Genomic DNA, 16,537 nt, shown 5'->3' with positions numbered 1-16,537 from the left:
TTAATATTCACATCATTACAGGACACGTTTCAAGAAAAAGAAGAAAAAAAGGCTTTCAAAAAGGCTTTTCTGTCTTTAGTTTATAAACAAAAAGGTTAAAAAATGTCTTTTTCAAAGAAATTCACAGTTATATATAATAATCATTATGAATCATAAATTAATTAAATTTATTTAAAATTCAAGTAAAAACAACCTGATGATGAAACAACACCTTTATTTCTCTTTAAGAAAATAAAAAATACAATCATTGGATAAATTTCATTTCAGCACTTTGTGTGTTTCAGGGTTGAAATCTAAAAGTTTTCCCTTTTAAATCATTTTTATAGTCAATCTTCTCTTGTACTAAACTCAGTATTTACTTCTGCCCCAGAGACGCAGTACATTATTTTATCTTGGGCCCGAAGCTATCATAACATCATAACATCACAACATCATCACATAGCAACAGCAGCTGCACAGAAACATGATGTACTTTTGTCCCTCGTGCATTACCGATTTAAATGGATTTCATGCACAGTAGAGAGCCAAAGTCATGACGTCAAGTCGAAGCTAGCCTTGGTTTCACTAGCTTCTTTAACTCAATACAATCTCTCATTCATTTATTTTGCTGGGATTTGCTGGGACGAGAAGTCTAGTTGCTTCAGAAAAGAGAAAAAACGATCTCCCATTAAAAACAAGTTTCTCATCCCAACTTGAATCCACATCAATAAAACTCACAAATGCTCTCCTTTTAAGTATTTTTTCCAACTTTGGAGTCGTAATCTCTGCTGTCTAAAAACATCTACAGTGTTCTGTCCTCTCTGACCTGCTGTGTTACAAACACGACTGAGTGAACAGTGACCCCTGGACTAGCTCATGGAATCGCCTCTCCTGATGAGCCATGATGTTTAGCCCATAAATTTCTACGGCTTTACGGCTTATGGGAAATAGTGTAGTGAAGTCAAACATGGCAAACTTGGCTTAGGAACAAGAGAGTGGCTAATATAATTCCAGCATGGATCATGGAGTGTGGATTGAAGAGGTGCCCATTCACCTCCTGAGCACCAATCCCCTAACTCTACTCTGACAATGCTCCTAATAACTGCTTATCTATGAGCCCTGCATGTCCATGTGTGTATTTCAGGTCTAATGTATAATAATAACAAATGAACGAAAAAATATAAATTTCCCCTTGGGGGATTAATAAAGTAAGTGTTTTTCTTCACTGATGATACTTTGTTTTATCTGAAACAAGTGTAAAAACTCAAAGCCTGTCTTAAACCTTTATTAGAAGTATGATTAGCTTGATACATAAAGTGAGGTCAGAAGGTGCACTATAGATGTGAAAGTGAAGATTTTATGCATTTCCACAAACAGTTTTTTTTTCAACCTGACCTACTTTTCTTGCCATGAAAGACTGTAGTATTTCCATATACAGTATTTATCTGGGCGAGTCACGAACACAGATTTGTTCCACTCAGGAGATCCAGTAAAGAAAAAAAACAGACTAAAAGGTCAGATAGAAGGTGTGTTCAGGTGCAACAGGTGGGAAAAATAATCCCCATGATTAGACGTGATTAAAAAACAGCTGAAAACAGAAAATGATTCCTGTTTGTTACAACCAACAGTAGTTCTTCACACATTTTTTACGTGTAACCTCCTAAAACGACCTTACCACTTTCATTTGTCTGCTGGTTGTGATAAGTTCACTCGAAGAGTAGTTTTATTTGATAATCTTGTAAATTACTGCATCATTTTAAAACCTAAGTTAATATTCCGGTCAATCATCGGATGATCCTTCAGGTTTATCCGGTGGCCCCTTGTGTTGTTCCTCAGGCTGGAAACCACTGGTGTGTGGCAGTGATGAATCTATGGCAGCCTGAACTGACCTGAACCCTCCCTGCTGTACAAACAATCTGCTGCTCCACCAGAGCCAAAATGCTTCATGTCAACACAATACCACCTGATCAGACGACCTGGTCTGGATCAGCTGGTTCAAGGAAAAACACAAAAGGCTCACGAAAAGAACTTGTGATCAAAAACATAAATATATACATAAAACAGAATGGAAGATTCATTAGAAAATGAAAATAATTAGCGGTTAATGAATAAAATATAACATGTACTGCAGTGCAGCACTATCCTCACCTACAAACATAATTTCTTCCACTAATTGATTAGTTAATTAAAAAATCTGTCTGATGTTTCTCTTCTTGTCCCTCGGCACAAAGATCTCTTACAATCCTCTGCTAACTGAAGACCAAACAATATCTATGAGTTATTTATTCCAGAGCTCTGACTGTCATTTTCCAGCAGTGACTCATCTAACCGCTCATTCATTCTCCATATAAAGACAATAAAAACAAAGAGATTCCTCAGTCCACACAGATGCTTGAAAGAGGTCAGAGCAGGAGGGTGCTCTAGAGATCCTGGCGCTTCTTTTTATTCAAAGATCTGGATGAAAATCAGATTTTAATTTCATGTATGAAATGATTTTCAGTACATGTATTATACTCCATCAATTAAAGATGGGTAATCTGCGCTCGTGTTTATCTTCACTTTATATTATCAGAGGATTTTCTGAGCGGAGCTCGTCACCACAGGGCCTCGTTAACTTTAACTTTAGTAAACAGTGTTTATTTGCAGCCACTTCTGTGTGCACTGGCACAACTCTGAATAAAACCTAATTTAACTGATCGCCGCCTTTTTAATAAATAAAACCTAAAACCTGAAAATCTGTGACTTCCTCTGCACAGCTGCTGTATGGGCAGCAACGTGGCTGCTGTGGATTTCTTGGTGGAACTGGGAGATGTGCAGTGGAACGTGATCTGAATGTCAACAGGCCGCACTGTCAGGATTTCTCATGAAGGATTCTGTAAGTCAGCATGAACCTGAGCTCAGACATGTTTCTGCCTCCATATGTTTTAATGATGGCCTCTTATTCCTCCACTAATGATTCTCTGCAGACAGAATGAATGAAGCGTCCTCCTCTTCTTCAGGACTTCTTTATCTGGCTTCCTTTTCTTTGGACACAGGAATCAGATAAAACTACTAAACACTAGATTCTGCTGTTTTGGAGTTATTATGCAACCACAAGGACACACAGAGGTACTAGTTTCCCCATCACTCATGTCGCATGACTCTAATTGGATAGTTAATGGAAGAATATTTATATTATTTACTTAACAGTGAAGCTAGAGGTGACTGAGATGAGCAAAGATGAGAGTTAATGTGATATCAATGGACATGTGGGCAAAGGAGAGGAGTTAAAAGAGGCTGAGGTGATCTTAGGGGACGTGAGATGAAAGGAATGAGGAGAGGGGAGGGGAGATGACAGAGTGAGACGGGGGGACAAGGTGATGAGACGAGGTGATGAGGGGACAAGGAGACGTGATGTGAAATTAAATGACATAAGATAATGTAGAACAGATGAGACGATGTAAAATGGATCAAGCCAAACTAAGAAAACTGAGAAGGGGTGAATCAGTACGAGTGACTGGGTGAATCGAGATGAGATGTTACATTAGATGACCATAGGTTTGATAAAATGACATGAGGTGAAGACGATGTCAGAACAGATGAGATGATGTGAGGTGGGTGAGGCCAGGTGAGGTAAAGTAAGAAGACATCATATGAAGCAAAAATAAATGATTTGAGATGAGATTAGGAAAATAGAATAAATTGAAGTGATCACAGGTGAGATTATGTGAGAAGAGGTGAAGCGATGTCAGATGATCCAAAAAAAACAAAGTGAGATACTGTAAAATGAGGTAAAACAAGATGCGATTAAGGGACATGAGATGACGGGACGTGAAGTGAGATCAAATAAAATGAGGCTGGAGGAGGCAAGATGAGGTGGAGTAAAATGAAATGAGAATGAGATGTAGTGATGAAGATGGGGTGAAGAAGATGAGATGAGGATGAAAGCTTTTCAAAATAACTTAAAAGCTACAGTATTAACACAGTACTGAACCACACACACACACACACACACACACACAATACGTCTGTGATCCGACTGACTGTAAAGCTTCCTAACATCTCCGACTGAACAGGAGTAGGGTTTTAAAAATACACCACTTGTCAAAGGTATCATCAGCAGCATTTCATCACAATGTGTTTGAGTCCAAAGTTTGGTTTCATCATTTTAAACCAGTGATTGATGCTGAAAGCTCCTGTCACACTAAAATAAAGAAAAACAGAAACTCAGAGAACCTTTACAGGCTGTTTGATCGATCCGAGTCTTTTGTTTTGTTCTGGTTTAGTGTTGTGATTGCGACGGTGGGTTTCATCTGGTGCCTGGCATCAGCCTTTTGTGTTTGTGGACGTCCCCGTGGAAATGCAGATTAAAGCTCTGAGATGATGTTCCAGTAGCAGCAGAGCAGTCGGCTGCACGCTCGCCTGTCACAGATGTTTATGGATCTCAGCTTCCAGCAGAAATAGACTTTATTGGTCCAAAAAGAGGTCTCTTCCAATTCACAGCTTTACTAGCCAACACGCAGCTACATCTTTAAACACACTTTTATTCATCCTCCCTCTGACAGATAAAACTCCACCAGCATGTATTAATGTCCAGTCTCATTGTTCAGAGTTTTTGATGTCCAGTACATAGGCAGAGGACAGTTTCAACGAGTATCAACATGTTCATACAGAACACAAGGCACATCTTAAAGGAAATGCCTTTGCATACAAAATAAAGGCATTGTGTTCATTTCCAGGTCCATATTTTTATACTTGGACTCCACTAGAGTAGCTTTCCGTGATTCATAGTTCAAAAATCCTTATTTATCTTAAACTGGTCCTTTATGCAGCCCCTCCACCCCTCGTTTTATAAACACACTGTAAACTAACAGTCATGTGTCATGCTTATTATTATATTTCTCGACTGTAACGGACTATAATCTGTTCTGTAACAAACATCCAACCAGACAGAATTACTACTCTATGCTCACTTTACATCACCTAATTTTTCTGATTTTCTTCGGTCTTCCCGTGAAAAAGCTTTCCCTGCATGAAGATAAGTGCATGCAATGCTAAACGGTGGCACAGAGGTCACGCACATGTATGTATAAACATACAGAATCCTGAAAAAAAAATGTGTCCTCTGCACCATAAAGACATAAGACATAAAGACACTTCTTCACACTAGTTTTGTCTCCCTCCTGTGATAGTCCAAATATAATGCATTACTTCCTATGAAAATGTTGGTAAAATTGGATTTTTGAACAGACAGAAGCCTCTTGGCTATAAGAGAACATCAGCTTTAACAAAACAGTGACTGTCGGCCTGTCCATGCTGTACCCCACCTCTCACACAATGATAGCCGGAAACGGATCCAGACCCTCCCTGACCCTCAACTATAAACAAATAGATGGACTGATTGAGAACTTCAGAGAGGGAGGTAAACTACAGATAACAGTTAATTTCAGTCGACAATAAGAGATGTGAGATTAACTGATACAAAGAAAGGAAAGAAACGAGCAGCGTTGCATGTCTGGGTATCTTTCTCCCTCTTGCTGATCGGTTAAAGGAGCATTCTGCTTCAACTGGCAAAGACATGGATGACCTGAGGCTGTCTGTGTGTGTGTGTGTGTGTTAGTTGCACTGAATGAGACTCGGGTCACGCAGATCATGCTAAATCTCTGACCTCTCACACCTCAGTGCTTAAAAAGATCAAAGAGAGAGAGACAGAGAGAGAGAGAGAGAGAGAGACCTCTGAACTGTCACACACTACTGCTCTGCATGTATGTTTTTTAACTTTCAAATATCAATGTTGGTACTGTGCTCACAAATTAAGTCAACTAACATACAAGAGAGAACGTCCTCCAGCCAGTTTACAGGTGTAGTCACCATAGAAGATGACAGTGCAGTGACAGAGCAGTTGGCAGCTGCCGTGGGAACTGACGCCAAGAGGCCTAAAGCTGTCGGCTTTTCTTCAGTAATGTTTAAAAACAGATTTATTCTCTTATGAAAAAGTATATCGGCACAATAACAACAGTATCTTCAAGCCAAAGTTTCAGTTATTTGTTCGAGACATTTTAATCTGTTTCATTATCTTTGGTGCCTTGCTAACTCGTTTTCACACATCAGAGGTGCTGTGCGGGTGTTACAAATGACACAGACTGACAGATGCTGTGCAGCCTGTTGGAACTGGTAGTTTATTGGTTATGTGAATATAAATGTAGAACTCTTCTGGGGATCAATGGATTAACTATTTGTTGATCAATCCAAACAATTACTAGCTAACTGAAATAATTACTGGTTGTTACAGGTTTAGAGGTCATCCAACACAGAAACTTCATCTGTCTAGTATTTGTCCAATCAGTTCTCTACATCTCTGATCTGAGACGAATATAGGAGGGAGCAGAAAACATCCACACTGTTTGTGGTTTAGATCACGCTGAACCTCTGATCGTCAGCTGATGACACAGTCAGTGACTGTTTGAATCCATTTTCCCTTCATGTAAAAGAGTTCAGACAAAAATCTACGACTGAGAACTAAAACTGACAGTCCTGAGACAAAAAGAAATCATCCTGTCTTCTTCTCACCTGAGCAGTGACAGAACACGCTGTTCATTAGCATTTTCCTAAAATAAATGGTTATTTTTGGCTCTGTATGTGTCTCTTTGCAGCTCAGGCCCTTTTTAAATAGAATTTACCTCTGGCTCTGTATCTAATGCCTCAGAGGCTGCGTGTCCTCGCAACATGAGATACATTTTGTAAAATAAAATGATGGGAAGGACGATCAATGACCTCCAAAGAGGCAGCGGACTGATTCATCAATACACATTAACCAGCGGGATACACAGATGCAGCTGAGCCTGGTGTGTGTGTGTTTTGTGGTGTGTGTGTGTGTGTGTGTGTGTGTGTGTGTGTGTGTGTGGTCAGGTTGAACTCTGACAGTGACGCTGACAGTCAGCTCGGTGTCCAACCAGAAGCTGGTTTGATAGAATAAGAGTAAAAGCAGCCAAGGAAGAAACATTTCATTATCACAGTCAGAGCAGTTAGCTGATACAGAAACAAGGTTAAATATAACTGTGTGAGGTCGCTAACAGCTAACATAATGCCTCTGTTACTGGGCTAATAAGTTTAGCTACATGACAACTCGCTATGAGACAGTAGAGCAAGTTTTCTGTCGTGTTTCAGGATGTAAGTAACATGACTCACGTCAGCTTCAGCTCAGATCAGTGTTAACGAGCCTGTGAAGGTGAGAAACAGATCGTCGCTGTGTAAACGTCAAAGTGTGTGTCACAGAGACACAGTACTAACTATTTTTTACATCATACCTAAATTAAATTTACATGCATGAGAGATTCACAGAAAGCAGAGCTGTGTTAAGGTTCTGCTAATTCAAACACGCCACTTCATGCTGATGCTCGTCCTAAAATCCTTACGATGAGGCAGCCAAACGAAATGGAATGGGAACGTTCAATGGACTTGTCACATTCACTCATTCACACACACACACATTCATGCACTGGTGACTGCCACACAAGGTGTTCATGTTGATACTGAGCTCAACACACAGCCTCACACAGGCGGCACAGCCATCGAACAAATTGGGGTTCAGTATCTTTCCCCAAGGACTCGACCAGGTGAGGCGGGACTCACACAGACGACCCTTCAGTTATTAGATGACCCACTCTACCACCTGAGTCACACTGACGTTACTGTCAAGTCTTCTGCTTTTTTTGGTGATTGTAGTCATTTCAATAGATAAGTGAGCTGTTTGATGAAGAGCTGCTGCTGACAGGCTCTACTGTCCTTTATTTTTTTGCCTTAGTTGGATAGTGGTGAAGAAGAGGCAGACAGGGAACGAGGCTGCTGGAATCAAACCAGGATTGGCTGCAACTATGTGGCCATGCAATGTAACCAAGAGGCTAGCAGGGCGCTCTTCTACTGCTTTTAAGCACCAGCACACCTCCAACATCATCATTAAGGTGACTAGAACTCTGGCCAGTTAAAGGCCAATTATTGACTTCCTTCTGACTTCCTGAAAAAACAACAAGGAGTAGTTTGGCTGCACTGTAAACAAGAGTTCTTCTTCTCCTGTTGCATTTCAGGCGGAGTAGCTGCTCAACGTGTGTTTGCTTCTTCCAGAGCTTTCAACCGTATCACACAGTCTTCATCTATCCTGATCTAAACCTAATCTTCTGTAACATGGTTGAAAAATCTAAAAAAAATAATAAAAAATAAAAAATAGTAAGTGGATTTTGGGAGGTACAATATCAGCCAACATGTACAACCACACTGATGCCTCTGTGAAAAATTCAAAGTGCCTGATAATATGATGGATCAATCTGGCTGTAATACAATGAAGTCCCAATATGAACTTAAATATACCATGATAGAGAATTTTTATCGATTCGTTCGTCTCTTACTGCAAACCTTCTGCTCAGCACACTGTCAAAAAGTCAATCAAAGACACACACAGTGTGATAATCTATCCTAACACATCCCAACAGTGTAGACGTGATGCTATCAACAGGTGAAATCCAACAACAACAACAAATCTGTAGACTGGGACGACCACAGAGCACGTCACAGACTCATACATACTACACTGAGTTTGCACGTCAGAGTCAGCCTGTCGTATTTCAGCTTGTGAAAACAGTTAATGACGTTATAGTGAGGTCATCCTAAAAATGTATGTTAGAAAATGGAGTTTCTATAAAATGATAGTAAACACAGATATTGTGGTTGGTGAGGGACGTGGACGTGGAACAGTACCTGGACTGAAGCAGGACTCACACTCACATTAGTTAACTGTAACAGTGAATCATTGTGTGTTTGCCCTCAATCTTACATTTAGGTTTCCCCCGTTTTTTCCCCTCTCACCCCCCCTTCCTCTGCAGTGAAAATATAATTACAATTTCTTCATTAAAGTGAGTAATTTCTTGCGTTGAGGACGCCACTACAGCTGTCCTCTGATTACTAAATGGAACAGAGCAATGATCTATGGAGCCATTAGGGGAACGGGCTGGAACTAATTTCAATCCTGGAATGGACCGATGGTCACACACACACACACACACACACACACACACACACACACGGATCAAAAGATGAGAGAGGGAGAGAGAAAAAACAAACAGCAGCATGTCGGCCATTTTCTGGCCTCACATGAAGCTCTGACTGAAATCCAAACTGATGATCTATCATCACAGTATAAAGAGCGTGTCAGTCTTTTACCAGAAACATTGTTTGTTTGTTTGTTTGTTTGTTTGTTTGTGAGAATCATCATTAATGTTTAATGGCTCACACGCCTCCTGATATGTGTGAATTTCTGTGTGTTGTAATCAAATCAGAATCTTATCTGAATTTTAATAGTTAGATGACTCGTTCAATCATCATCATCTGCTTTGCTTTCCTTTTCCATCACCTGGCAGTGCAGCCATGGTCTTGCTTTGTAAACGATACTGTGTACAATTAAGCATGGTGAATAACTTGCTGTTGGGCCAAACTTGAGGAGGCACTGCCAGACTCAAATTCAAATTAGTTTGGAACATCCGGACACAACTGGAAAGACCTTCAACCGTTTGAATGGAATTTATTAGTAGTCCAAATTATCAAACAGATTTAATGAACCAACTGACAAGGAAACTTGGACTTGGTTTGTAGGACCCGGTATATCAACCTAGCCGATGATTTGACTGAATGAGATTCAAACTGCAGACTCTCTGACTGATGATTCAAACCATCTATTTTGATATTGAGTTCCATTTAAAGCAGTGATTTGCAGCCCGTGGTGTGCCGTACTTGGCCATTGAACAGTTGCTACCAAACTAACAACAACTGTGAATAATAAATCCACTACTAAAATAGTTATTGTGCTATTATGGAATATGTTTTGGGTAATAACCTTCATCAGTCATCTCAGACTTCATGGACAAAATATTGAGAGCTTGACAAAGCGATAGTTTGACACATTTTGGACATGTGTTGGACATGTTCTTACCTTCTATAGGTGATGTTTTCAGGCGGCGGCAGAGGCCCTGCACATCTCCATACGTGTCTTGTATCTTGCCGACAGCCTCGGCGCTCCGCAGCTCCATCAGGCCCCTTAGATCTTCCACGCTCACCCCAAAGTCCCCGTCATGGTTGCCCTCTGCAACCGAATTCCCCGGAGGGTGGTCTGCCGTGTTGTTGGCCATGTTGGTCCTCTTCACAGCAGTGTTGTTACTGTTATTGTTGTTCCTCGAGTGTCTTTGTCAAACTGATCTAAACGTTGAACTGCGTAGTGAGATCAGAGGGTTTGTAGGTAGTGTGTAGGTCTCAAGATAGAAGATTTTGAAGGTTTTGAAGTTAATTCCAGACCCGGATGTGCATGCTCCTCACGGAAACATGTTCTTGCTTCTGCAGAGGAAACAGAAACAGGAAAACAGATATTTACAAACTAGATCTAGACACAAAACTGCCCGGACACACGGCCCTTAAACATCATAAGCAGACAGATCAGTCCAGAACTGTTTTATTTTTACTAATTAATAGCACAGAAACTAATTGCGCCAATTCGAGGAGAGTTTCATATCTCAGATTATTAAAGGAGTCTGCTGAATAACGGAGGTCGTTAAGATGTAAACTGATTATTGCTTCATGCTGCTCCTACGAGACATGTAATTGGTTGGTAAATATCTGCACTCCCTGAACTGTCTGTCTAGAAATAACAGAATATTTTTTTTATATATTGATTTATAGTTTGATTTCATTCAACATCAAACTAAGGCACATGACCAGAATTTAATTTTGTTTTTGTCTTTTTTTTTGTTTTGTTGTCTTTTTTTACTGTTTAATTCAATTTGAAAAATAAATAAACCTTCGTTTAACACTCATTAACACTCAGATCAAAAGGTGTAAAATAAGAAGGAGCAGTAGATATTAATAAAAACCTGCCTGACAGTTCAGCATATTGTACAACTGATTAGATCTATAAATCCTCACTCTTCCTCTTTCGCAGCTTTGCAGTGAGCTAGACACAGTTGAAGACAGGAGTTGGCCTTTGAATGCTTTACTAGAAACAACCGTGAAACTGCGAAAGCTGTCCTGGCAAACACTGAACTAACACACCAGAAAAAAGATAATCTGCTCGCATCGAGACAAAGGTACTGTAAAAATAAATGAGTAACAAGGAAGCTGGATTCTTTTGTGCTGCGGATGAAGAACCACAGTTCAGGACTGAATACACCGCAGCTCTGAGAGCCAATCAACACCAGGCAGAGGACAATACACCACTGAAAGGGAGAACTCTACTGGGTCAGTGTGTAAGCGTGTGAGTCTGTGTGTGTGTGTGTGTCTGTGTGTGTGTGTGTGTGGCCAAAGTGTGGCTTTCCAGCCGATCAACACAGATTATGTAAGTGCACATCAAAGTGTGTCCTCCATGTTTCCCTGTTTAGTGCTCTGTCATGGACACACACACACGCACACACAGGAGAAGCACTGCTGTTAATGCTGAAGTCAGGGTTGTCCTGAACGGAGGCTTGTGGTTAGAGGTGCAGAAATGCAGTGCAGGGAGTCACCGGCATCAGTGGATCCTTTTTAAAATGGCCGCCCTCTTTAAGCAGTCACAGTACTGATACTGTCATTCAAACACAAGTGACCTCCTGTAAATGTTCCTTTGTTCTGACATGACAGTATGTTTTTACGGAAAGTGTCAAATGTGAGTGGTGTCACTTTAATGATATGAAGAAGGAAGTGTTTTTTAATTTTATTTTTAGTATGAGAGGCACAATACAGCAGCCCTGCCTTGACTATCTTCACGCAGCTGAGTTTTTGGTGATTTCTTTTATAAGTTTAGCAGACCCTTAAATACTACAATACCCATCAGCCAAAAGGCACCCTGGGAGTCGAAGCTGACTGTTCTCCTTTAGTTTTTACGTCCACATATCTGTCCCAGGCTCAAAGAGCTCAGACTGTGAGTTACCTAATATCGTCTTTGGAAAACATTAATGGGACAGTAATGTCTCAAATTACTCCTACCACATAGAACTCTACACTTCCTGCTTGCATGATGGAGAGTGTAAATTCACAAATAAAATAAAATCCATTAATATTATTTTATTGTTTGTTTTGCATCCTCAGACCATTTTTTTCCCCGTCTTTGGACATGTAAATGCAAATTAATTGCATTTCTAAACAGCCCGATTTATTCATCAGAGAGACTGAATGAGATTTAACCTTGGGCACTAAAACATACGAGACCATCACTGAGAGCCTCTGCTGGTGTCTGTCAGAGGGTTTTCTGTAAACCCCCAAAACCAAATCAGAAAGTCAAGTCTGGACTCATTAACTATTAATTTAATTAAACAAACTCAATAGACAAGATATAAACTCAGGGACTAAACGTTGCTTAAGCACATGTCTGTTTGTTCCCACCGCATCTAAGGAATGAAATCAGTGTTGTGCTGTTGAAATATTCAGAAAATATGAAAATGTAAAATAAATAAATAAAAATGCCACAAGGAACCTAGTTTCTGTTTAGTCTGTCTGTTGACCTATATTCACCTCCATTATTTGTCTCATTTATTTATTTTCCTTGTATCAGGTTGCAGAACTCTCTATGTTTGTGTGTGTGTGTGTGTGTGTGTGTGTGTGTGTGTGTGTGTTACTTTGAATAAATCAGGACAAATGCCCGCTCTCTGTGTTCAGTAATTATCAGTCTGTTCATTGACCAGAAATCCAGTCATCATTATAACAAGAAAACGGATAAATAAAATGAAATAAACTGACCGCAGACCTCGCCACATCAATGGTTAATACACATTATCACACAAATAGTTGGCGATGTCATTGTGATGAAATGTGTTAATTATAGGTGACGAGATTACTTAATTGTACAGGCATTAAGAAGAGGAAACATACAAGTAGTCCATTAGAAGAAATAGGTACGTAATTCTACACGAAGGATGCATATTAAAGCAACAGAATTGGTTAGTGTGTTCTTATCATTAATGGAAATAATAATAGTTCGGTGTCAATAATAATAATAATCATATATGAAGTTTCTAGAGCAGTCATTTTATCAGTCGCATCGGGTAAAATAAATACTGCTCCGCTTCATTTTTTTTTATTATTAAAATTGTTTCGCTTTTCACTTTTTTCCACACTCTATAACTGATTAACAAAGAGTCCATTCAAGTACTTTGATTAAAGAAAACACTGAATCACTGGGGTCTGAATAAAAAGGAAAGAGGAAATGCGTCAGTCACACCAACAGAACTGATGAGCTATTGCTCGTTATACTAACTTCTCGACTTGTCCACTGAAGCATGGCTAGTTTGTGGTTGCAACAATGGGAGGGCGTGCATTTTATATGACTGTCATGACATGACATGACATAACATGACATCATTCCTCACGGGTCAGCTTTAACTCTGGCTGTGGTATTTGTCAGTAGTAACGTGGAGATGGTGTGCGGCTGAGCAAGTGGTGCTAGTGGCTTGTGAGAGCACCACATAACTGTACCACAGTCCATTTCTATTAGCTCCAGTGTTGTGCCTTTTAACTCCTTAACCCACTCTGGTACGCCTGACTTATAGACTGGTAGGCTGGATCATAAATTATGACTGTGGAAGCATAAAGCATGTGCAGGATTTTCTGTTTCCATTAACACAGAAAATAAATCAGAATAGTCTGAATCTCATAAAATTTGAGAGAAAGATTTTAAAATGCTGAGGGTTGGAGTAAGATAGAAGTAAACTTGGGAAGATTAAGAAAGAAAGAACGATGGAAATCAACTGGATTTTGGGTGGGGCTTCACAAACATGATCCTCTGTTGCTTATGAACAACGCCACCGCACCCACTGCAGTCCAAAGGTTAGCATTCCTAACTTTACCTTAATGACACACCTGCTGACACACACAGAATACACAACTTATACTCACCTTTTCCTGCCTGCCATGTGACTGAGTGTGTAGCTGTTATGCTTTAACAAGCATGTGTTTGATTAACGCAGAATAATATCTACACACACTCACACTGATAACACACACACACATCCCACTAGCTCTGCCACAGTTACTTCGCACTTTGCCTGACACCTAGCAGTAGACATCTATTCAGAGGATTTGTAAAGGCATGAGACAATACGCACAGAGAGACGAGTGTTGGAGAAAGACGTGATCTCATGCTGAAGACACTTCCACTGCTTTGTGTCTAACCACTTCAATCACTAAACTCCGTTCCTGTCAGAGGCAACCTGCGTCCAAACACCTGAACTCAAGTCGAGTGATTCACAGGTCTGCTGGAGAAACCACATAGCTGAAGTTGATGGTGGTGTTATGACAATGCTTCCTGCTTGGACTGCCAGAGGACTTCCCATAATGCACTGTACACATCCATATCCCATTAAATCATGAATCTGACAAGAATCTGAGGACTGAAGCATTGACAATAAGACAGTGTGTGCTATTTTCTGTTTCTATTAACACAGAAAAGAAATCAAAATCGTTTGATTGTCAGAGAATTTGAAAGAATCAGATTTTAAACTGTCTAAACTCATTTTTAGTCAAACTGCAGGTCTGACTGGACCATCGCGGAGTTTACAAAGCGGACATTCACACATCTCTAAAAGTTGCAAACCACTTTTCAGTAAAGATTATTGATTATTATCCCTACTGACAAAAACAACACAACAAACCTTAAAGTACAAAACACATGTCCCACTAACTTCTGACTATAAACCACTATCGACAGAATTACTCTGAATACTCTATTTGCACGATTGCACATTAACAAACAAGCTCATGCCTGCTCTTAAAAATGTCTGGTTGTATCCTACAACAATTACAGCTCATGAGGCGGTGACTTCCTGTTTACATGATTGCTTTTGATTGGTGTTTCCTAGCAACCAATTTACACTTGACTAAGGTCTAGCAGGCTGATTTAGTAGTAGCTCTGTTTAATCCATGAACTGAAGTGTGAAGTTAAATTTTTCAACAAAGACCAAAGAAAGAACGCCTCGATCAGACTCTATTGAGTTACAGAAGCTTGACAGGAAGTGATGTCAGGACTTCAGCTGTCCCTATTTATAGACAGAGAGTTTCAGAGTGTGTTTCTGTGTGTGTGAGAGAGCCAGTGTGTCTGTTCTTTGTCCATCTTATCTGTTTGTTATTGACTCCAGATGAAATTAAGCTGCAGCCAGCATGTTGCCAGCCACTCAGCTTATATGTGTGTGTATGTGAGATACAATAAGCCTGTGCGTGTGTGTGTGTGTGTGTGTGTGTGTGTGTGTGTGGGGAAAACTGGACCTGGTGATGATCTGGGGACGCTCTGCAGACATATTTTATTGCTTTTCTTTTTACGCAGGATTTCAAATTCATGCGGAAATTCTTTGATATTATTTGTGCCATTTAAACATTTCAGTTTGTTATAAAACAAACCCCACAAGCATCCTGCCTCATGCTGTGTTCCTATCACGCAGAGATGGAAAGATTTCCGTGTTTATGACTCGTGTCAGAAATGTTCATTGTCATTGGATTTTCCTTCCATATTCTCATATGAATGTATTTATAGCACAAAACCCCGCCATGGAGCAGAGGCTGGTGGAAACGTCGAGGAAGAGAGCGAGAGATTTGGTTTCTATTGTTTTGTTGATTCACAGTAGATAGGAACACCTCAAATTTATGTGATAATCAATCTTGGTGAGGACGTTTGTGTTGTGGCACTTTAGGATTAGATTGGTAAAACTAAACAAACCCAGGAAGCAGAATGACTCATGCTGACATCACATCCACCGTGTTATTACCTTTAGGAGATCAGATTTACATTAAAACAGAAGGCTGACATGCTACACATGTACATGAAATGTCATTCATGACTTGCTCTGTCCTTGTGTAGTAAATATGGTGACTTCAAAACAGGTGACACTTCTCCTGTGATAATAATATTAACGCTTTAGGACGCTCAGCAGAATTAAGAAATGCTGGGTCATACGTAGGATCTGCCATCAATCTTGTAATAATATGTAATTGCTTAAAGTATTTCACTCATGCTTCCCATCAACCTCTCAGCTGCTGCACTGTGCATTAAGATGATTTCACTGGTTAATGCCTCCACTTAGCGGTCTCCTGTGTTTCTTAATACATCTTACCATTACTCACTGCTTTATCTGCTACACACTGGAGTCATTCAGTCATTTATTGTCATCACGGTATTCACCGCATTTGTTAATGGCTGCATTTATTTCATTAATTTTTCTTCTTTCCTTGAGGTGAATTTGATGATCATTTCTGATCAGACCAAATCTGAGTGCCATCATTTTACTTGTGTGTTAACACTACATTATTTGGTGCCTCAGGGCGAGGCCACCTTCATTATTTGGTGTTATTTGTTTTTGTTACATGCTTTGGCATCCTCTGAGGTTCTTGCAACTGTATCAATCAGTTGTTATTAATATTTCAATAGTTAAACTAAACAAACTGTTGGATCTCAGTTTGTCCGTGGGAATCTTCTCTTGTGGTGTGGCCATTAGCAGCTCGAGACAGGAAACGTATCCTGCATTAGCTAGCATGGCTCGTGTGATAACAACAGCATTGTAAATCATAAAGCTTCTTATCAAAC

At 39.9% G+C, this 16,537-nt stretch overlaps 1 protein-coding gene across 10 annotated transcripts in view; it reads right to left on the bottom strand.

Annotated features, from left to right (window-relative positions):
• The window catches only part of LOC104927822 (plasma membrane calcium-transporting ATPase 1), a 79,136-nt gene that overhangs the window by 34,485 nt on the left and 28,114 nt on the right, over nucleotides 1-16,537 (bottom strand). For all 10 annotated transcript variants that reach the window (XM_027279394.1, XM_019266894.2, XM_027279391.1 and 7 more), the window contains one exon: nucleotides 9,938-10,335. In XM_027279394.1, coding sequence (XP_027135195.1) covers nucleotides 9,938-10,133 — 196 coding nt within the window. In that variant the 5' untranslated portion in view covers nucleotides 10,134-10,335. The remainder of the gene's footprint in view (nucleotides 1-9,937; nucleotides 10,336-16,537) is intronic.

Source organism: Larimichthys crocea, chromosome VI (assembly GCF_000972845.2).
Source record: "Larimichthys crocea isolate SSNF chromosome VI, L_crocea_2.0, whole genome shotgun sequence".
Taxonomy (NCBI): Eukaryota; Metazoa; Chordata; class Actinopteri; family Sciaenidae; genus Larimichthys; species Larimichthys crocea.
Note: the sequence above shows the minus strand (reverse complement) of the source record. Positions and strands in the feature narration are given on the sequence as shown.